This window comes from Psittacula echo (genome assembly GCF_963264785.1).
Source record: "Psittacula echo genome assembly, chromosome: 10".
Classification (NCBI taxonomy): Eukaryota; Metazoa; Chordata; class Aves; order Psittaciformes; family Psittacidae; genus Psittacula; species Psittacula echo.
The window spans coordinates 22,039,821-22,062,303 of record NC_137741.1 but is presented as its reverse complement, the minus strand read 5'-3'; the positions used below and the strand labels follow the sequence as shown (position 1 = coordinate 22,062,303).

At 49.2% G+C, this 22,483-nt stretch overlaps 3 protein-coding genes across 5 annotated transcripts in view; 1 reads left to right on the top strand and 2 right to left on the bottom strand.

Moving 5' to 3' along the window:
* The window catches only part of SPG11 (SPG11 vesicle trafficking associated, spatacsin), a 28,753-nt gene extending 21,020 nt beyond the window's left edge, over nt 1-7,733 (bottom strand). For both annotated transcript variants that reach the window (XM_080626500.1, XM_080626501.1), the window contains exons 1-10: nt 7,230-7,733; nt 6,102-6,283; nt 5,116-5,343; nt 4,536-4,734; nt 4,237-4,374; nt 3,076-3,539; nt 2,689-2,834; nt 2,054-2,186; nt 1,538-1,693; nt 73-251 (exon numbers count right to left, since the gene is read on the bottom strand). In XM_080626500.1, the coding sequence (XP_080482626.1) occupies nt 73-251; nt 1,538-1,693; nt 2,054-2,186; nt 2,689-2,834; nt 3,076-3,539; nt 4,237-4,374; nt 4,536-4,734; nt 5,116-5,343; nt 6,102-6,283; nt 7,230-7,441 (2,037 nt within the window). In that variant the 5' untranslated portion in view covers nt 7,442-7,733. The remainder of the gene's footprint in view (nt 1-72; nt 252-1,537; nt 1,694-2,053; nt 2,187-2,688; nt 2,835-3,075; nt 3,540-4,236; nt 4,375-4,535; nt 4,735-5,115; nt 5,344-6,101; nt 6,284-7,229) is intronic.
* A 156-nt stretch (nt 7,734-7,889) lies between these two features.
* On the top strand, nt 7,890-12,773 carry CIAO2A (cytosolic iron-sulfur assembly component 2A). 2 transcript variants are annotated; one of them, XM_080626647.1, is made up of 5 exons: nt 7,890-8,223; nt 9,190-9,354; nt 10,850-10,899; nt 11,451-11,496; nt 12,216-12,255. In XM_080626647.1, exons 1-5 carry the CDS (start codon nt 8,097-8,099, stop codon nt 12,233-12,235), a joined length of 408 nt encoding a protein of 135 aa, XP_080482773.1. In that variant the 5' UTR covers nt 7,890-8,096; the 3' UTR covers nt 12,236-12,255. The 2 variants fall into 2 exon arrangements, with proteins under 2 accessions (XP_080482773.1, XP_080482772.1); XM_080626646.1 differs by lacking the exon at nt 12,216-12,255 and adding an exon at nt 12,306-12,773 and having other exon boundaries at nt 7,896-8,223.
* Nucleotides 12,774-13,330: 557 nt separating this feature from the next.
* ADAMTS7 (ADAM metallopeptidase with thrombospondin type 1 motif 7) overlaps nt 13,331-22,483 on the bottom strand; it is a gene marked incomplete at its 5' end in the record, with an annotated part of 46,232 nt that continues 37,079 nt past the window's right edge. The window contains 2 exons of the mRNA XM_080626494.1: nt 13,331-13,454; nt 17,274-17,608. Of these exons, the coding sequence (XP_080482620.1) occupies nt 17,451-17,608 (158 nt within the window). The 3' untranslated portion in view covers nt 13,331-13,454; nt 17,274-17,450. The remainder of the gene's footprint in view (nt 13,455-17,273; nt 17,609-22,483) is intronic.

Here is a 22,483-nt window from a genome sequence, read left to right as displayed (position 1 = left end):
TACATTTCCATATCAGTAATTTACTTAAATATACTTAACAAGCATTATAAAAAATTGATTACTCATTTTTACCTCTGGAGTCAGTTTTTCCCACACGTGGCTTTCTTCTAGTTCAGGCAGTTCTTCATCAGGATCACTTCCTGTGTGCACTGGATTTATTTGTGGTTGAGGATATTTTCTCAGGAATTGTCTCAGTTTAATGATGTAATCAGTTAAAATATCTGCAGCCTTCTGCAGGAATTCATCAGGTTCTGTCAAAAGCATCCAAGATACCAGTTAATCAGAAATGAACAATACAGCACTTTAAATGCTTGGCAATGTTGAATGTGTTCTCCTGATTAATAAGTAGAACACACCTCAAAGAGAGAGCTCTGTCCTGCAGTGTGACCTGGGCAGGTACTGATACTGCCCATCATTACCAGCACACTGCCAGGACACAGTCACAATCCTCCAGAGGCACCCCCTGTCCTCACTGTGTGTTTTCTCCTTCAGGGACAAGCAAACGAGAACTGAATTTTTTTTATCAATCCAATCCGTTATTACCAGGGTAAGTCCCATTTAAAATGCAGGGACTTTTCAACATAACATTCATGCAGTAAGAAACAAAGACTACTAAAAATCATGCAGGAAAAAAAAATTATGAACAGTTACTGGTCTGCACCATTTACTCTCAGAAGAAATAAGTTCTGCTTTAACATGCAGAGCCTGTTTGTCCACTGACTAAGAAGCATCGCTGAGGCAGCAATCCAGACCCAAAGCGCAGGACAGCACTCTGTACGCTGGGACATGGCACCCCCTCTCAACAGGTTTCCCTAGCAAAACAGAGTTGCCCTCTGGAATGCCGTCATTTTAACACTTCACTAGTTACGAGCTGTAGCTCTATTCTTGAACCTTTCAGGCTGTAGTTCAAAGAGTAACATTTCCACAACTGTGCCAGAGTAAGCACTCCCACACTCCCACATCCAGTCTGCAACCTACCAGACACTGCCTCTTGCTCCCAGCCACCCCTTGGGTTATCCTGGGATGTGTGACTCTCTTGCCACACAGTTAATTGGACTGGGAAGTGCTCCAGATAAAAAATAACCTGGTAAGCTATTTATTCTCAGCTGTATCAGTTTCTTAAACTGGTCTGTTCCATTCCACAGCCACACAAATATTTGTGCCAGAGTATTTTCAGCGGTAGCATTGAGAAAAGCAGGAGCAGCTGAGGGCTGCTCATGCCACTTAACAGCACTGCCACCAAGCACCTAGCAATAGCTGCAAGTCCCATCATGCCATTCTTAGGCATCCCAAAAAGATCCTGTTGATAGTATCCTGGCTGATCTGAGAGCCTGACTGTAGTTGTTTGGGCTAACACAGATACTCTATCCAGATTAATTTCTCATGTTTCCCTTTAAGCAATATCTTTCATTCACTTCACTCTAGCACTTTTTTGTTATTATTTCTAGGCAAATCTAGGCTTTTTAATATAAAAAAATTAGTTGTTCTGACAACTAATGACACATTACTACATATGGCTCAAAATGAGTAATCTCACCTTCTGTGTGCACAAAGATTTCGTCCAGTTGCTTGGTGAGGAAAGTCAAGGTGAGGTTTAGCAGCTGCTCAGAGAAGTGTTTGCTGTGAGACTCTGTATCATTTTCTTTGATTGCTGAGCAAAGCAGGTTTAAAGCTGGCCTCAGCTCTTCCAAATCTGCAACATTTACACAAGAAGTTAAACCATCTGCATCCCACCAAGTGTCTGCTCACACAGATTTAAACTTCCAGTGGAAAGCCATAAAGGTACGCTATAAAATGTGTCAAACAATGTATGCAACATGCTTTGCCTTCACATCAAGATGCTTACAATGCATATGCCAATACCAGAACACAACCAAAACCCCCTTACATTATGTACCATTTCTCCCTTATTTTCCAGAAGTAGAGAAGGTGCCATATAGCATCATCCAAACACATAGGGGCACAGGCAATTCAACCTGTTCTTACAAACACAGCCATAAATACCAAGGCAACTAAATTTAAACCTCTATGTAGCTGAAAGTCTTTTACTTACTTTTCAGGTAAGACTGGGATGTGCTATGAGAAGACTGCTCAGGTCCAGAGCTGGGTGTAGACAGACTGAAAAGACTTTCTTTGCTTTTTAAAAACAAGTTTACTGTGTCTAGTTGATGATTTTCCAAACCTGCCTGGACAAACATGCAGCAGAACAATTAGCTACATATTCTAAAATATATACTGTATGCTCACTGCTAATATTTGTACCTCACACTTGGTGACCAAGTGAACATGCAGAAAAAAAGGAGACATTTAAACTATGAGTACCTGTAGCCCAAAATAACAAGGTGACCTGGTTGGTGCCTGCCATGCTCCTTTAACAGGCTTTGCAAAAACCCTGCCCTGTATCTTCAGAGGCAAAATGTTAATTCAGCAATTTATTACAGAGTGTGGATTGGGATATAAAATAAGTACTGTGAGAATCAGGACTCTGAATACTTCCTTTGGGTTATTCACCTGCATTACTCGTTGTTTCAATGGTTTATTTAATAACTAAACCACTACTTTTTACCCCTAGGTTATTAAGGCATACTTTTAATTGCATCTAAACCCACCATTAATATTGCTAAACTGCATTCATTACTTCAAAGAAGCATTTCTGCCATCTGCAAGACACAAACCAGATTTCTTTACCTCTAGTGCTTGTATGGGAATTGAACACCGAACCCATCCATTGAGGTGACAAACAGCATTGACAACTCCAGCGCTGCTGTAGATCATCAGTCTATTCAGAAACTCTTCTTGAGTTACACCAAAGAGAACTAAGGACAGACCATGCTCTGAATGAAAGAATGAAATCACAGTTACAAACAAATCAGCAAGTTGCTACACAGCAGCATTCCTATCTAGTGCCTCTCTTCCTAAATAATGACGCAAAGCTGCAGTGGCTTCCTTTGGATTTCACCTCAGCAAGAATGCATTCGAAATCAGCCAGCAGGGGCCAGAAAAGAAGAGCATTAAGAAAAAAAAAAAGGCTTTAATCAGAAAGCTATGTGAAAAGAATTCTATAAACCCTCTCACCTGTCATGAGCAGAGATAGTGGCACCTCCTCACTGCAGTCCACATACACACTATTTTTGCCAAAGCGGTAATAGGTCACATCTTGCAACTCAAAATCCCAGAGAGCAAGAGTCAACCCTCTGTCATTTGTCAGTACTGCAAACAGGGCTTTAACTCCAGTTACCAATTTACACTCCAGTTTCACCACCTCTTGTGGTGTTTCTTTGGGGATTTGCTTCCATTGCTGTGGTGCATTGCTGGGGTTTGTACCACTGCTCTGTGATGGCTTGGACAAGGCCCAGGTAAGAACCCGTGGAACAAAAGATACCACTGTTTCAGAACCTTCACAGATTTCAGGATCATGATCTTCTAGATGGGTCAAAAACTGATACCAAGGTAAATGCAAGTCATTCACCATATCTGGAGAACCTGGTTTTCTTCTCCTTACTTTATCACGCAGCGAGGATAAGTGTGCCTTCCAGGACCTGGGGGGAAGAAAGAAGTCACCTACAGCACCAGGTATTACCCCAAGAATAATGAGTTTTCTCAGTTAAATAACATGTATTTTAAGCTTATAGATTCCACACAGCACCTTGCATTTTAACCTTCACATGTCCTGTTTATTTCTATGTAAATACTGTTTGCAGCCAAGCTGAATGATCATAGCTGCATTAGCTGGCAATGTCCCTCAAGCTGAACATTTTTAGCACAATGTTTTCTTTTCTTCATAGAAAATGCCCCATCAGTTAAAAAAAAGTGGGATTAAATTAATTCCAGAATTGAGTTTTTCTTACATTTGCATCTAGTTATAATTAACATATTTTATCAGTATTAATGCCTCTAATACTAATGGTCACAACATGGTTAAAAAGTTTTACATGAACACAAAATATACATGCGCTCATCTGTGCTAAACACACAACTGTGAAGTACCTGGAATACAAAGATCTGTCAATACTGGTTCAAACTAAAGGTAACACCCTAAACAGCAATTACTATTTGGAAGCTGCTGGATGATAGATGTAAAGTTGTCTCAGCCCATTTCCTAACATCAAAAGATTTAAAGCAAAAGGAGCTGATTTTAATTGCCACAGCTCCAGTTAAAGAAGAGTCAGCAGTTTGTTATCAGTGATGTAAAGGAGGCAAACCCCAGCCTGGTTTAGAGGTACGTTCATTATGTACCTGTCTGTGCGGAAAGGCAAGGACAAGAGCTTCATGCTGTAATCAGAACTAGCAAGGTCATCCTCATCAAGTCCTTCAGGAGGCTTCACTGGAAATTTTTCAGGATCTCTCTTACAGAGCAAATGCTCAGGGAACTGCCTGCAAAGAAATAAATGTTAAACTTCACCCTCTATCACAGAGCCAGAACTCAAACTAAAAAGTTCAGCACCTCAACTACTACCAAGGTAGTGCCAAGGCGAGGCGCTTTCTATGTTAGTTGTATTCAAACCTTTCACTCAGGAATTCTGCTACAAACACACCTGAAGTACATGTTCAGATCCACCAGGATGGCGCAGTGGGAGGAATTGATGATCACAGCAGCACTGAGATCGTGTGACACTCTCACTGCAGTGAGTGGCACTGTAGTGGTTGGACTCATGGCCTCACCCTGCACGCCCCCCTGCCACAGTGCTACATTGATGCTTCCTAGATTTGCACCATCAAAAGAGTCAAAGATGTCTTTAAAAAGTGTCAAAGGAAATACCAGGCCTGAGACTGAGCAACAAAGAAATGACATAGAAGTGGAAGAGGGTGACCTGCTGCTGAGTTTGTGGTCCATCTCTGAACACCACAACATGTGGAACCCACCTATCAAAGCACTGAAAACCGGTGTGAAACAGATTTCCAGTGGCATGTTGAAAAACTACATTTGACACATGACTACAACATTTTTACAGCAGTATCTGACGCTTCCCTACATACCCCTTTATTGAAAGCATCTTCTAAACAGACGCTTCAATGTCTTTCAAGAAATTTCTGCTTAACCCTGACAGAAAAGAGAAATAACTTTGTACTTCCAGATCATTTACACTGACAGCTGCTCCCTGCTACAAAGGATACAAATCCAGCCAGAGCTATCCAACAGGAACAGGATCCCTCTGCAGAAGTGGACATCTGTGATTTTTTCCAAAACTTGTGGAGGTAAATCAAGGGTAAAGCAGTCGCTTGTCTCTAAGATTGAGTCTTCTCCAGAAAAGGCAAGGTGCACAACCACAAACATATTGAGCAGCAGTATGCACTTGTTGCTTTTAAAAGACAGTATCCTCAAAGAGAAAATTGAAGATAGACCTGTAAATGCAAAGGTATTTTATGATTATAATGGTCTGGTACCTTTCATTTGTAAAGACAGCTCAAGAAAATTGCACCTCAAATTCATTGCCTCTGCTTCCACCTTAATAAAAGTTGGGACGGAGGGAGACACACAAATGACTTGTTTTGGTTTAAATCTCACTTTCTACACCAGGAGCACTAATTTTACAACAGTTGCCTAAAACAGTGCTGGATTTTTATGTGGAGTACTATGGAGAACACAAAAAATCATCACAAAATGGTCAGCACTGAAAATAAAAGCTACATTTAGAAATAAAAACACTTTAGCAAGAAAGACTGTTTAACAAGTAGAAGATCAAAGGCCCTGCAGTGACTGTGCATCCTAACTGCACACTACATGTGCTAATCATAGAACATGAGCTTGAACACATCCTTATTCTTTGCAGCGTTAGTGAAGACCCTTCTCTGTTTCGTTCCCATCAGTTCCAGTATCAAAAGGGAAGTTTGAGCTAACAGGGTGCACGATTATCATTTACTAAAGTGTATTTTAATTTCATCTCATCCAAACACCTCACCTGACAACAGTTTCATTCCCCCCAACAACATCATCTTTGAACACAGAAATGTCACTATTATTTTTCACTGACGCTGCTACTGATCACTTCAAGTGAGTGTGACACGTCCCTCCCGTGCATTCTTACTGCCTCCGTTTTTCCACTAGGAGAAGCAGAATTAGAATACTTTCACATACAGAATATACATGGAAATTTACTCACTAATGCTTTTAATTCCAAGGAGCTTTCTAAGTGTATCTTCCTTATAACTGTGCGGGGAAGACAGGCTGTATTTTCCATCTTCTAGAGTGAACTCATAGACAAACAGTTCATGACTTTTACCAAGAGCCAGTATTTTGGTCTTGCCTGCTTGCGGATCATCTTCTGTGCTCTCCCACAAGAAGCTGGAGATACAACAGTCAGTATGTTTATTGACCTCACTCTTTCCACCTTCCATACACTGAACAGTTCTGGGTGATGGACATTGTGATCTTAATCTTTTGCAGTGAAGATTCTGTCCCTGCCCCATCCCTCCCCAACACTAGAAGGTATTTCACCTCAGCAGAGACTGCAACGCAAGACAGCACAGGAGGAATCCCTACTGCTCTTCCTCTCAAGAATACAGGGGTTTTCTATCCTTGTGTGTTTCTTTCTTTTAGTCATGCATGAGTGTGAGCAGAGCTGTGCTTTGGGACTTGAAGAAGGAGGAGCACCAGCACTGTCAGCTAGGGAGAAGCAGAGCATTCAGAGCCCATTTCCATATGCCTTGCCTCCCCTTGGCTCAGGCTGAGAAACTCTCCAGGTGTGTCTCCATCCGTGCTCTCCTACAAGAGGGGAATGGGCAGGGAGGAAGCACGGAGAGGCCCCTCAGTGAAACCCCCAGCAGTGTTGGTATTGTTTGTCACCAGACGCTTAGAATTGCCGTGTGGCTGTGGTTTTGACTCAGCATTAGAAACTAGCAAAGCAGATGAAAAACATCATGTGATTGCTGCATGTCCCACACAGGAGCCCTCCCCTGATCACAGACAGGGAAGTCAGGGTGCTATGAAACTCTACACCAGAAACTCGACCAAACCACACATATTTTCTCCTTTGCCTTTTTTCCTTTGCCATCTCCAATGATGAATACACCCACAACTGAACAAATAACTCGATATAAATCAACGCCTCCTCCAGAAACGGGGTTTCCGTGGAGAGCCTCCCATTCCAAGCCAGGCCCTGCCAGGCCCCCTCAGCCCCTGCACGGCGTCTCCTCCCTCCCGGGGCCCACCCAGCGTCTCTCACCGAAGCGGGGCGGTGCCGGGGACCCCGTCCGGCCTCCCCTCGCCCTGACCGCCCCTCGCCACTTACTCAGCCCAGGCTCCTGGGAGGACGCTGCCTCGGGTCCGGCCGCCTCCGCCCGGTACCAGGGACTCCAGGTAGATCCCACCAGGGACCAGGAGGCTGCCCAGAGCGTCCTGGCCCCTGCTCAGCCGGACGCGGGCCGCGTCCCGCAGGGAGCCCCGCGCGTCCCGGGACAGGGGCGCCAGCAGCACGCGCAGCTCCCGCCTCGCCCGCTCCATCCCCTCACGGAGCCGCCGCCACCGGTCTACCGGCACCCCGCCATCTTGGACGGGACACCCCTTCCTTCCGCTCAGCTGACGGAGCTCTCGAGTCCTGTGGCGGGACTACAACTCCCAGCAGGCCCTGCGGGCCAGCACAGCCGGACGGGGCGGCAATGCCCGCTGAGAGCTGTGGTCTCCCTGAGCGGCCGCAGGCGAGGATCGCTTTGCCGCCCCCTGCCCTCCCTGCGGCCAGTGAGACCGAGGCAGGCGACTGCCTCCGGCGGCCTGTGTGCCGGCCCCGCGCACGGCTGAGCCGCCTGAGGAAGCTGGAACCGGCTCCCTCCGACATGGTCCGTTAGAAGCTTGGCCGCTGCCAAGCGTGTGGCTCCCAGGGGCAAAGCCCGGCGGGGCGGGCTGTTTGTGCGGGAGCGGACGGGTCTGACGGCGCCGCGGTACCGGAGAGGGATCAACAACAGCAGGACACCAGGAACGGCCACCCCGTTACCGCAGCACAGCCGCGCCACAGCCGAGAGCACCGCACCCCCCAGTGGGCGGAGCTTCCGTTGCATGGCCCCGCCCACCGCCATCAGGCTCCTCCCCTCAGGCTCTGCCGCTAGCGGAGGACGGTGGCCGTGAGGGTCCGTTTCGCGCTCTCCCATGGCGGAGCGGGAGGATGTCGCTGGTGCTGGGGCTGCTGTCGCACACGCTGAGCAGGGTGCTGAGGTACTCCGGGCTGCGTAGGGGCTGCCATGCCCCCCGGAGCCACGCCATGGAGCAGGACAAGGCGCTCGAGGTTTACGGTGGGTGTCGCGGGGCTGCTGGGGGGTCCCTCCGGGAGAGCTGGGGCTGTGGGGCGGGTGGTGAAGGAGAGGGGGGCTGCGAGGGAACAGGGGCGCCGCGACTGCTGTGCCCTTGGCGGGATGAGGTGGGGAGAAGCCGGGCCCTGGCCAGCCCCTGTGGGCGCCGAGGGGGTGCGTGTGGAGCACTGCGGCCCTGAGGGGCTGGGGTGAAGGCGGCTGCTCTTGGTGTGGGGCTGGAGGGAAGGGTGCTTGTCCTGCTTGAGGGCTGGAATCTCTGTCAGGGCTGTGGGGTGCGGAGAGGGCACCCGTGGGGTGCTGGGGAGCACAGGCAGCGCCATGTGAGGGTGAGAGCCTCCCCTGGGTGCCTGCGAGCTTCCCCCAGCCCCACCGCCAGCCCCAGGCTGTGGCTGGATGCTGTGACCTTGGAACGGGGCATGTGCCACGGCCCCTGTTAGTGGGATCCTGAGAAAGGAGCGTGCTGGGAACTGAATTCCTGCTCCCTTTGAGCAGTTGGTGCTGCTGCTGCTTCCCAGCTCCCGGGTGAACGTGGAGGAAAGGGCTGGGCTCAGCTCCTGCACTGGGGGCAGTTTCCTTGGTGTTTCATCACCCTGGACAAGAGGAGCTGGACACACCTGGAAAGGCAAGTCATGCCAGAAGGGTCAGCCAGCGAGCCAGTGAAGTGGAGATTGCTGTTACTGAGTGACTGCTGTTATCATAAGATACAGATTTTACCTCTGGAAATGCTGCATTGGGGATCTTGGAGGATTCCAGACAAATCGTCGAGCTATGAGGCATGGATGGGTTATAGGCATTGAGGAATTTATGCAGCACTCTGCAGTTTTATCTAGAAAGGATAAAAGGGGAAACAATGGCAAACAAACGACAAAAAGGTGGCTTCTAGTAAAAGAGCCTTTTATTAAATTCAGGAAAGCTCCTTTATTGTTGGTCACTTGTGTTCTGCTCTAGATATAATCCGTACTATCCGGGACCCAGAGAAGCCGAATACTTTGGAAGAACTGGAAGTGGTAACGGAAAACTGCGTTGAAGTGCAGGAGATAGGAGAAGACGAGTATCTGGTTATCATCAGGTTTACACCAACAGTACCTCATTGCTCTTTGGCTACTCTCATTGGTAAGATTCCTGTTTCATTACACCTGCATCAGTGAGTGTAAAGTTAACTTTAGGTTGTTTGAATAATACCAAAATAAATAAAATAATACCAAAAAATAAAACCAAAACCAAACGGTCTTGGTTAAAACTGACTGTTACTTTGCCGGCAGTTTGACCATCTTGAGAACCCTGCTAGCAATGAAACAGACACAAAAGCAGAAGAAATGTGGGGACACCCATCTGTTTTCAGCAAGTTAGGGAAACTCTTCAAAGAGAAGCTCTCAAATCTAGTGAAAAGTAGCCCACAATTCTTTCTTTATGTTCTCCAAATCTCTCTTATCTTCCCCTTACCTGCAGGGCTGTTCTTCATTCCCACACATGTACAACAAACCCATGCTGTAAAACAAGGATACCAAAGAAAGCTCTGAACCTTTAGGAGTTTGGAAGCCATTAAGTTGAATGAGAATCTACACTGGCTGCTTTTCCTTTTTTTTTTTCTTATTTATGCTGAGATTGCATCTGGAAAATCATGTCTGAGATCTCTAAAATGATTTAAGTGTGCCAAGATTAGCATCTCTTACCATTATATATCAATGCTGAGATTTCCCAGTGCATCGTAAAGATTTAAGGGAAAATAAGTCTTTAATTTAATGAAGAAGTACATGTGTTTATGCCTAAATAAAACTGTGCAAGTTTATGCAGAAAGTAAAGTACAGGCAGTAAAGCATGAGCATGCCAAGCACTAGTAAGTTATTTATAGGCTGACCCTGTTAGGAATGTCAGTGGGTTAAGGCTCAGGCGTGAGGATCAATGATGCACATGCCAGATCTTAAACGTTGTGCTAATTGTGTTCTCAGCACTTAAATGTCCACCAGGCCTGTGATGGCTGTTTGATTGTGAGTTGTTAACAATGTCTTGTGACCTTTGAAGCACAGCAACTCCTGCTGTGTTACAAGACTGCTGTGGGAACTGGTGTAAAGAGCTGGGTAGTGTATGTAAGAATGGAAGCAGTGAACAGTTTGGGGTTTGTTTCCCAAACTTCTCTGTCTGTACAGAGTACTCTAATTGAGGAGTATTTTCTCTTCTGGGGAGTATCTTCTATTGCTGCTACCACTGACTCAGCCCAAGGACAAACTGGAGCTGTGGTATGGCTTTGCCTGTGTGTAGCTCATTGCAAAGCCAGGCCTTGTAGGGAAACTGCAATGGGCTGGTGCTGGGTGTGTCCCTGAACTTGGATCTCACTCCAGAGATGAACTACAACACTCCTCTGCTTTCCTGTATCTAGGAGGTGTTTAGAGACCTCCTAAGCTTGTCAGGCAGGTGTGAGCTTAACTGAGAAGCCACATCCTAAGGGTCAAATCACAAACTGTTCAGTCTCCTGTGGCTTGTGCTGCTCAGAACGCAAAAGACAGTTGTCAGTTATACTGGTTTTTGATTGTCAGATGTGAACTCTTTGAAAATGCACCTCAAACCTTGAAGTTTAGAAGAAAATCTCTTCTCTCTTTTGTTTAAACAGGCCTTTGTTTAAGAATAAAACTTCAGAGATGTTTGCCTTTTAGACATAAGGTAAAGTACCTTTTCTAGAGCTTCCTTTAAACTACATGAGTGCATGCCAAGCTGTCTTTAAGAGTGTGTGCTGCAGAGTCAACTAACTTCCAAGCTGTGGGTTCTTTTTAGAGCTTGTACTTTGCCTGTGAAGGGAGTGGATGTTGGAGCACAGTGTAGCACCTGAAGGGATCTGTGAATAACTTGGTTCTTTCCTTTACAAAAGATCATTTCTTGCTGCACTTATGAATGCTGGGCTTCAGGGGGTTTCCTCACCTCAGCAGCTGTCATTTGGGTTCTTGCCTAATGGAAAAGGGTGATTTCAAATCCAGTGTTTCAGAGAATTGAAGTGTTAGTGCTGCTGCTCTGAGATGAGGGAGGAGATTGTCTTGTGACTGTGTTGCAGTGAAGTCTAAGCTCAGCTCTTGCTGCTAATCCCCTTCCATTGTCTGTACACACTTGTAGCAGTGTGAATGACAAGCACTGCATGTGTACTGTGCGAGTTTTTCCTCCAGTAATGAATATACTCAGCTGTTGATGTGTGCATCTAATACTACTGCTCTCCCCTCCAGCTGGAAATCTACATAACTGAAGGTACACATTCCACTGAAGAAGACAGTAAGTGGAGCTTGTGAATGAGTGCTGCCTCAGCCTTGTGTCTGTGTGCTTTTGAGAAGTCCTTTCCTTCCCCTACCTTACAAACCTTCTCTAAATGAATACACTGTCAAAGCTTTAAAATGAAACAAGCAGAAATTCCCCCCAGTCTGTGCTGCTGAATAATTAACGTGAAGACCTGCCTGACTGGTTGATCTCACTATCTTAGCATCATCATACAAAAATATATGTTTCTCAATCAATGTTTAAAGTAAAGCTTAGAGGACATTTGAATTCTTCCAAGCTGTGACCCATCACTATCTGAAGGAGCTGTTACAGCCTTTGGCCAGGCAGTGTCCCAGGACTTTTTGTTCTTAAGCATCAGCTGTCTTTGTGTGGCAAAAATCAGTTTTTTTTGATTCGGTGACTAGAAATAGCACCTGGGCTACTAATTAGCCACAGATTTCGCACTTCATTTCAAGATATGTCATTAAAGCATCTTATGTTCTTTTCCTGAGCTAGAAAAGTAACAAAAACTTTTGGTTTCTGGTGGTTGTTTTTGTGACTGAGCTTTCATTTGCTTTTTTCCCAATCCCCTATTAACCCTCTGTCCTTTGACTGCTGGCTCTTGAGTACCCTTATATGCTTCTTGTCATCCTTCTACTGTGCCTGGCACAAGCTTCTTATACTCGGCCATGTAACTTGAACTTCCAGTGCCCTATCAGCTCTTGTTCTGATTTCAGTTGTGGCATTATGCAAATAACATCTTCCACCTAAAGAGAAAACTGAGAAGAAGCTGCTTCTGACTTCACTTCTCATGTGGTGTTTTGCAGTCAACAAGCAAATCAATGACAAGGAGAGAGTAGCAGCTGCGATGGAGAACCCGAACTTGCGTGAAATCGTGGAGCAGTGTGTCACAGAGCCTGACTAGCAGCTGGGGCAGCCACACGTACCATTTTGATACATTTCTTAAAGTATCTTTGTTAAAAAGAAGGAGAAAATAATAATAATCAAGGCCTTGAGTTTAATACTTGAGTTCTTTTTATCTTCCACGTTTTTTTAAAAGGAATTGTTTATAAGATAGATTTAAATTATGACAAATTAGTCTTTGGAATAGTGAAGTGTATAGTGTTCAGAGCTGTAATTTCTGGTGTCCAGAGAAGTATTTTGTGATTAAAAACAAAGCAACACACAGGCATTGCCTTCTGACAGACATTGTGATATAAATGCAGTTTTGAGAGGGGAATTTCTATGTTGTTTCAATCACTGCGCTGTAAAAATAAAAGAGATTCTTGTACTGAGATGCTGCTTTCTGAGCTCAGAGACTTTCTCTTTAGGCTTAGGTTTAGCTTTCTGTTAGAGAAGGAAACATTTCATTCAACTTCCTTGTGGGCGAAGCTGAAAGAATTCAGAAAAAGAATTTGGAACCAAAGGACTGGACTATTCAAGGTGTAGATCCTTACTTGGGGCACTGTTCCTGCTAAATATTTGTGCTTTTTCCACTGTTAAGTTCATGTTTCTGATTCTGAAGGCTTTGCTTTCTCATCACCTGCGGGTAAAGTTTTCCTATAGGACAGATCTTGCCAGTTTGATCCTGCTGTTTCTTAACGACTTCCCTGTAAAGTGGAAGGTGACAGAATCTCCCAGCCCTTCATCCCTCCGGTTCCCAGTGTCCTGTTTCTTGTTGCTGCTCCCTCTCTAATCTGATCTGGAGTGTCCCAGCTGTTGCCAGCTTTACCACTTGCTCACTGGGGAGGTTCCCCAGGGTTGGTTTCCATTGCAGCTGTGGATTTGACCATGGATTTACCTTTTCCTGCGGAATTAGGCAGATGTTTCTCACTCAGCTGTCATCCCAGTGGGAGTGATGTTCAGCACATGCTGATGCTCCTGTACAGCCACAGGAGGCCCTCTGTGGTACATGTCCGATGAACTATTTGGATATCCCAGGGGTGTGTTTCCTGGTCAGTGCATAGTAGTCCCTCCTGCAGCAGTTCATGAGAGATTTAGTTCCTCTATGAAACAGTGATTGTCTAGTGGTACCAATATTTTGCATTTACAATAAGGGGAAACAACTGCAGAGGGCAGCAGCAAGTCAGAGTGGTACCACAACGGGTAACTGCTGCATCCCTGCCCCCGCTCCTGCTGCCCACCTTGGTCTGCACCCGATTCCCTGCTCCCAGGCAGCTCCCTGTCCCCAGGCTGGCACCTCCTGGGGCTGGGAACCATCGGGGGGGGTTGTTGGAAAGGCTGTGGACAAGCTGGGAAATGGAGGAGCTGATGGTGGCAGTGCCTGATCTGAGCTGTGATGGTTTCTGCAGGGTCTTCACAGTATCACAGTATCACAGTATGTTAGAGATTGGAAGGGACCTCAAAAGATCATCTAGTCCAATCCCCCTGCCAGAGCAGGAACACCTAGATAAGGTCGCTCTCTGCTCATGCCCATTGCATGAAAGCCAGTTTCCAGCCCCAGATCACCAGGCTGCAAGTCCAAAGGGTCTGTTTGTGTCCTCTCTTCCTGCTCACACCTGGGAGGTCTCCCCATGCCTGCATGGCAGCAGGGCTGTGTAAGTGGATCATGTCTGCAAAAGCTTTACATGGGAGCGTAACTTACTCCCTGCAGGCAGCACAGAGCCGTGGCTACAGAGATGGGGCTATTTTTAGCATGTAGATATCTCTAAATATTTACATGCAGTTGTCTGAGCTTCCTCGAGCTCAAATGCAAGTCAGCAGCTGCGGGTCCTGGGGATGCAAGCGGTGGCTGTGCGAGCTCTGACAGGGGCCCTGCGAGTCCTTCCTCTCCTCCCCTTCCTCAACAGGCTCGACAGAAGTGGTTGCTGCAAGCAAGCAGAATGTGCCATGCCATAGAAAAGCCAAACCAAGATAAACCAGCTCAACTCTTCAAACCCTTTCCTTGCTGTCATGCCTTTGCTCCTCCGACCCTCCGGGCTGCGCTTGTGAAACCTTTCTGTGTCACACAGGGCTAGAGGGTTTAAGAACAAGGGAAATTAAACCATCTCTTAGCTGAAGAGACACGGATGGATGGGGTGAGATATTCCTGGTCTTTGCCTCCTCCTCCTGTGCTTGGGTCCACATCCCTCACCCGTCATAGAATCATTTAGGTTGGAAAACACCTTTAACATCATCGAGTCCAACTGGTTGTTGATGACCCCTCTGGCACTTTGGGGATTAGAACACTCCAGCTGAGATCATCTGGTCCGGTCAGAAGCACTCAGTAAGGGCTGAGGGCCTACACAGTGCAGGTGCTCTGATGAGGTGACCCAGATGCTGCTGGAGATGCGGAAGTGGTTCAAGTGTTATTGTTAATATGAGACATAAACAACCTCCTCCATAAAATGCTGCTTCCCAGCTAATGAGCTCGTGGTTCCTTCCTGGCTCCAGCCCTGGAAGTGTCTGGAGGTGACCAGGGGAGGAAAAAGGTCTGATTTCTTATCTGAAGCCAAAGCTTCTGGCTCCTCTCAGATGAATAAATAGAAGCAACAGCAGAACACAAGCTACAGGTAAGTGCCCTAACACCTTGTGCAGGTTCTCCTGCAATGCTGCAGTCAGGAGTCTCAAAGTGTTTGTGAGCATCATCCTGGTGCCGATTGCTGGCATGCTGCTGCCAGTCACCCATCTCCCAGTCACCCAGCCAAGGTGGCTGTTTAAAGTCTGGATAAATGCACATTGCTGCCTCAAAGCCCAGTTAACGCAGTTGGAGTTGGCAACCAGGCTGCAAGAATACAATTCCCTGCAACCTCCCACAGCCTAGTGGAGAAACCAACTGTTTTTCAAACAGGCCAAGTGAAACTCAGCGGCCAAAGGTCAGGGAGACTTGGACACCCCCATTGCTAGAACTCACAATGAGGGGAATCCCCCCTTTACTGTGTGCCAAATGAAGCATGTGAGCTCCGCAGCGCTGCTCTTCAATGGCTCTTTCTGAAGTAATGAACCAAAAGTATCTTAGAATGACAAAGTGAATGGTGCTGGTCACCGTGCATCCTGTACCGCTAATGAGGAGCATGATTTAGGGCTTCCCTTCTGTCTGGGCTCTTTGGGAGGCATGGAGGGGAAGGATCTGCTGGGGTTCTCAGAGTGATCGGTGCACCACCACATTCCCTGTGCTGCAGCGGCCTGCTCTGCACAGACAGGTACTGCAGGAGATGCTCACCAGGACGGTTACCACTGCAATGAGCTGCTTTGCAGAGCTATTGTAGGCAAGGACACAGCACAGAAGCTGAAGCCTTTTGGTCCGCCAGCATCTACCCCATCCACCCAGCTCAGGTTTTAATCACACAAACCCCAGCTGCAAACCACAGCTCTCGATGATGCTCAGATACAAACTGATTGCCCATTTCTGCTGCAGTGAGGGTAACCACCCCCCTGCTGCTGCCAGGGCCTGGACCGGCTGCACTTAGCTGTGCTTTCAGGGACAAATGTGCCAAGGGGAAGAGAAACCCTGAACCCTGCTACTTCCTTCAGTAACTGTTCAATTGAACACACCCATGAGCTACAGCCATTAACCCCCACACAGTGGCTGTCCCTTAGCACGACCCGGGAGTGTGACAGAAGCATGGGACGGACGGAGCTGATGCAAAGGAAAACAGTACTGGACACTGGCTCTTGTAACGTACAAATTTACACCATGTTGAAAGCAATAAAACACAAATGGTGAAGTCATGGCTTGTGTTGTACATACAAATTACACACAGGAATTTCCCATTCTGGGACTCAATGTTGTTCCTGGCAGCACCGGCAAAGAAATGCACCCTGAGCTGCGGGCCCAATGCTGGGCTCCAGCCTTCAATACAACCACGATCCCCCTCATGGACTCCCAGTTTTGGCCATTCTCATAGCCTGAAGAGTAATACGGAAAGGGATTCCTACCTAAATGCTCCTGACCCTCCTCCAGGGACCAACCCAAGAGCAAATCCTCCCAGAGCAAGGGAGGGATTAACACGTGGCACTCCCTGTGCCAGCTGAGTGCCACTCTTCATGCAATATTGGATATTCTAGTTAAAAAAGTCAGCTAAACTTAACAGAGGTGAACCTATATATGCAGGAATAAAGGGGTTTAGCTTGTAAGAACACAGAAAAACACCTTAACCAACCATTCAACTGCTACACCACAAGTGCATACAGAAACCCAGGCATGTGAGTGCTCTGCTGCTCACCACCGGGGCAGAGCAGCGTTCCCCTCCTTCACAAACACACCCACTGTGGGACTCCAGACCCATTTGTCGTCTCACCTGTGCCTTGGGGTCCCTTGACCATATCTGGGCAAGGATACAGGCAATGGCTTTGGCAGAGAAAGCCAGCAGTGGGGAGATGAGGAGATGGAGCCTCTGCACACACCATGAGCTCTGGCCTCATGGGGGTAGCCGAAGCCAATGTTTTATTCCTCTGCTCTGTCTCCACATCTTAAATTACGGCTGTTTAGCTTCAGTGCGTAAACATTTTAATGCAAGTTACAGAAACGGGCTGTCAGCTTCAAGTCCCTTAAGGAATAAAGGCAATGCTCTAACCCGAGCAGTCGCTGTCCTGCTGGAGCGCTGGGTGCTCCTTCAGACACATAAAAGAACAATAAAGGTTGGGGGTTCGTGCTGGCCTGCCAACACCATCGAGAGGCTGCGAGTGTCAAATGATAGCACCATGAGCATTGCGGAGAGGTCTCCCACAACTATTGCTGCTTTCAGTTTCCCATCCCCAAAGCAGCAGCATGACCCTGGCAGAGGGTCCCGGCTGCCCCAGCACCTCCCGTGGGACCGGTGGGACCCGCACACCCAGCCCACACCAGACCTTACTTTCAGACCGATGGTTGAGCACCGTTAGTGTAGCACAGATACAAGAACCGAGCCTTTCCCGGGTTGGAAGAGCACCGTCCGGCACAGCCGCCAGTCCTGGGGGGACCCAGCTCCCTCCTCCGCTGCCCCGGGAGCTGCTGCGGGTCCGGGCGCTTCTGGTCCGTGGGGACGGTGCTGTCACCTCCGGGAGGCCCGCTCGTCCCCGCGGTCCCGGGGCCCCTGCTGGCGGCAGCTCCAGCAGCACTGGACATGGACCGTCGGGAGGTGGCACCGGCCCAGGAGCCGCAGGGTCTGGCAGAAGCCGAACGTCAAGCGGTCACGCTCGCAGGAGAGGCCTGGAGGGAGGCAAAGAAGGAGAGGACGGAGTTGTGAGCGGTGTCACTGGTGTCGGATGGGAACGCTGGTGTGTGGTTGGCAGAGACAAGGATGGACGGCACCGAACGCAGAGCCCACCTTCACCTGGGCACCAGCATCCTGAACGTTTCTAACTGCCAGCAGAAGCAACACCTGCGCTGCTCTGCAGCATCTTCTCAAGGTAGCAAAACCATAGAGGTTGGAAGGGACCTCTGCAGATCGTCCAGTCCAACCCCCTGCCCAGGCAGGGCCACTCAGAGCAGGTTACACAGGAACCCAGGTGGGTTTTGACTGTCTCCAGAGAGGGAGATGCCACAGCTCCCCTGGGCAGCCTGTTCCAGGGCTTTGCCACCCTCAGCATAAAGAAGTTTGTCCTCATGTTGAGGTGAAACTTGTTGTGTTTTGGTTTATGGCCATTGCTCCTCATCCTGTCACTGGGCACCACTGGAAAGAGATACTGCACTGATAAGATCCCCTCTCAGCCTGCTCTTTTCCAGACTAACAGGCCCAGCTCCTGCGATCTCTCCTCATAGGAAAGATGCTCCAGACCCCGGAGCATCCTTGTGGCCTCCACTGGCCCCTCTCCAGTAGCTCCTTTGTCTTTCTTGTACTGAGGAGCCCAGAACTGGACACAGAACTCCAGACGTGGCCTCGCTAGGGCTGAGGATGGGCGAGTGGGGCTGAGCCCAGGGCTCGCTCCTGGTGAGGAGGGTCCGTGCTGGAGGCCAGGGAGAGGTGACAAACTGCAGGGCCATCTCCTCCCAGTGCCAGACCTCCCCCAGCGGCGGCAGAAAGGAGAGACCTCATTTTCCTTCACTGTGTTTGTTTTGAGAGCCTGCATCGTCTGGTTCCCTTCCTGCAGGTGTCAGCCCCAGCGGCTCCCAGCTCCATCACCAGCCAGGCCAGGCTCAGCCAGGCAACAGAGACCCATCACCACCCTGCCACTGTTCATAAGAACATGGAGTCGGCTTGGTTTAACTTTTAGCTTCCTCGTTTCCTTCCTTATATCAAACTAAGCGCGCACCTCACTGAGCCTCCAGCACCTCACCCCGCTGTGTGAGACTCATTTAACCTGCATCAGCTCTGATTTTACCCCTATACAAGTGATCAATATAAATGACAGTTTGTGTCTGACAAGGGCAGAGTCGGTGCTCCCCTGGGCCATCACCCCCCAGTCCCCTCCACTGCCTCTCCCTGGGCACCCTCTGCCTGGGACCATGCTAAGCACACACAGAAATGGGGCAAAATGGGCTTTTCTCTTTCTCAGGACACTTTCCAGCTGGGAAGCACAGGGATGGGGCAGGGGGGGCTCTCGGTGACCATCACCTCTCACCATCACCCCTCTGTGAACAAAGGCTGTGCTCAGGGAAAAGCTGCTGCCCCGATTCCCACGGGGACGAGCCGGCCGCAGCCGCTGATGTGAAGGATGCAGCAGATGCAGAGCAGAGACTTTTCCCCCGTTGGGATTTCAGTCACAGCCCTCCCCCCCAGCCCCTCTGCAGGGAGGTCACTCCATGGCTCTAAAATTAACCTCCTATTTCAGCAGAGGTATTTCCTCTCCAGCAACAGCTCTTTCTGCCCGGCAATAGCGCCTCTGTGCCCTCAACAAACCCTTTAACACAGACGCTGCTCCTTGCCAGTGCTGTTGGATCCAACAGCTGCCTCCAGGCTGGGATCGAGTGCTGGATCCCAGCCCCACAGCAGACTCCCAGTCTGGGGGTTGCTCTAAGCCCTGGGAGCTGCGGGACAATGCGGATTTGTCCTGCTGGTTGAGCAGAAATCACTGTGCAGCCAGAGCCGCTCAGGAAAAGGAAGGAGTTTGCTCATGTGATGCTCCATTGGGGTCTCAGGGATGGAATTCCCTGGGAGCATCCCTGCGGCTCTGCACAGCATTCTCTGAACCCCCAGGACCCTTCTGCACTGGGACACTGGAGCACACCAATACATGGCTTGGAGCAACCTGCCCTAGTGGAAGGTGTCCCTGCCTGTGGCAGGGGTTGGAACTGGATGAGCTTTAAGGTCCCTTCCAACGCAAACCATTCCATGGCTCTTGAAACGCACTGGCACAGCTCAGTGACCTCAGCTCAGTGATCTCAGCCGTCCCTGCCTCCTGCAGCATTCAGTAATCATTTACTCTTCACCGGGCCATGACCGCTGGGTAACCCCCACCTGCCCGCCCTGAGCTTCCCATGGGATTTATAACTCAGGGTGGTTCAGGTTGCTGGGATTGGAAGCGATATTGAATAGGGGAAACAGAGAACCCAGCCACGGCTCCTGGCAGGCACAGACATTGGTGTGCTCCGGGGGGTTAATTATTCACTGCAGTGCATGGAACAAGGGGAACAGCAGTCAAACCTCCCCAGCGTTTAGAACGCAGTTAAAAATCCCTCCTGGAAGGCTGGGAATGGCGCCGGTGCTCCAGGGGGTCAGTGCCTGCCCCCTGCCAGCACTGCGGTATTTGTAGATCACTGCTGCTGTGCCTCGCCGGGCTGGTCCCCGCTCACCAGCCCTCCCTTATCGCAGCAGCCTTCCTAGAAAGCTATTTATGGATCACAACCAAGTTGCCTCCTGCCTTCCCTTGAAAGAGCTGTGAGGCTGCTGGGGCCTCTCGCTGCTTTCCAGGACCAGAGGTGATGGGTTGGCTCTTCTCCGATCCCTTTCCAATGCGACAAAACGCTGGGTGCCTGTAGGAAGCTCAGTACCTGCACTACCTGGAGCCACGCACAGTGTGAATAAGCCCATTGGTGTCCTGCCAGGAGTTACTGCTCTGTGCACACCACGTTATCTGCAGAGGTATGAGCCTGCTGCAAAGGAACAGCAGGGATGGGCTGAGCAGAGGGTGGGGAAGAGCCAGCACCCGTGGCTGGAGGCAGTGCCACAACCCCTCCATCACCTTCCATGGGACCCGGGGTCCCAGCGTGCTTCCATCGCACGAGGTCAAGGGGAGCTGCTGTCCCACATCAGGCTCTGGCCAATGCAGCGTCTCAGCTGGATGTGTGTGGGGTCATGCTCAGGTCTGCAATCCTGGCTGAGCTCCTGAGTCCTCCCTAGAATCTGCTCTTGGGCAAGGGAAGCTGTAATAAGCACTTCATTTGTCAGCTCTCCACAGAGGTCCCTGCAGAACTGACCCACGTTGCTTTTAATCCCTTTACTGCTGGTTTTTTCCCATTAACAATTTTTTATGCGATCCTAACACTTCATTTGAACACGGGCTCTGTAAGCCTGTGCCAAATTCTCATCGAAAGAAATAGCTTAAAGCAGGGCTTTAGCATCCAGGCTCAGTCAGCACATTGGAGGCTGAGCCCCCCACCTCTCTGGTGGTTTTTTCAAGTGGAAGCCGCTTTAAATTTCATTTCAGCTCCTGCCATCCAGCCCTAAAGCATTTACTTCTGTGCTGGGGAAAATAAACTTCCTGGAGCAGGTTTTGGGAAAGCAGGGGTAGGTCCAGCTCAGAGCTGAGCTCAGCACAACCAGCGAGTTAAGCTGCTCACCTCTGCCCTTGGGGATGCTCCCAGAGCCAGTGCCAGGGTTTAACAAGCATTATCCCAGGCTCCTGCTCTGGAGCTGCGGCGCCCTCCCCTGGGAATGAGCCCTGGCGAAGGCAGCACTAGAGCTGCCGGGTTTGCCTGCGCGGTGTCAGCCCTGCTGCTCCTGGCACGTCGCGCTCAGCACCATCACAGAGCTCCCACTGACCCCTCCATAGCACCCAGCCTGGGAGGAGGAAATGCTGGTGCTCTCTAAGATGCTGAGAGGGATTATCCAGTTTTTAGAGCCCCTGGATCCAAGAGAGAGGAATTCTCATTTCCAAAGAGCTGCAGCCAAGCCAGGACTCCCCCTTCACTCCTCATTGTCTTCCCCTTGCTTCTCATGACTGCAGGGAGGGGGAGAAGAAGCCAGCTCTGTGAAACGGGTCACTGACTATGACCTGTCTGACTCTCCAGAATCCCCAGCCGCTTTGACCACGCTGCATCCAGAGCTTCCCACAGCCAGGCCAGCTCCGAGACCCACCAATGGAGTCCTTGCTCCTTCTGCCTTTCCCTGAACACACGGACCAGGCAGGGGAATGGAGCTTGACAGCAGCCCTGAGCCCTCCTCTAGTTCAACACCGAGGGAAACCGACTCCAGGCAGGACCTCAGAGCGTAACTGTGGAGGCTGAGCAGGGTTCATCCTCCAGCCAAGTACCTGTGCTCCACTCCTTCACTTTTGCCTTTGCTTTCTCTGTTTGCAGCACTTCAGGGGCAGTATCCTCTTTGCTGAAGGTCTTCTGCTCTGAAAAATATGCCTTGGATGTACTCAGGAGAGTTTTCAGAGCTAAGCAGGGGTTAATCTTGCATTGTTGGGATTAGGCTTTGCCTCCTCCCTGCCAGGCTGGGCAAGAGGGTCCTGGCAGAGGAGCTCCAGTGTCCCCTGGGTGCCTGCATAGGGTGCTCCATGTCCACACACCAGCACCCAAGGCAGAAGAGAAGCAGATTCTTGTACTCTGCTCAGGTTCATTGTGATTTACACAATGGGAGAAGCATCCTTTCTCCTACATTTAATAGAACCCAGGGAACCCTCTCCCAAGCATCCCTTTTCCACTGGCACCTGTTGTTAGCAGTAAGTAAAGGGCACTTAACTCCAGCAGCACCTCTCTGTCTTCCCACTTGAACACAGACCTGCGTGCTCAAATGACAGAGAAAATTGGAATTTGCTGCAATTACTTTGAGCATGTATCCCCCACGGACAAATGCAGCTGCAGGCAGAGCCATGGATAATTTCTTTTCTCTACTCAGAGCAAGCAGGAATATAACATCTAATTGCCAGTTAGGCTTGAAATACAACCAGAGCCTGAATCATGAGCCCAGAGCAGCACAAA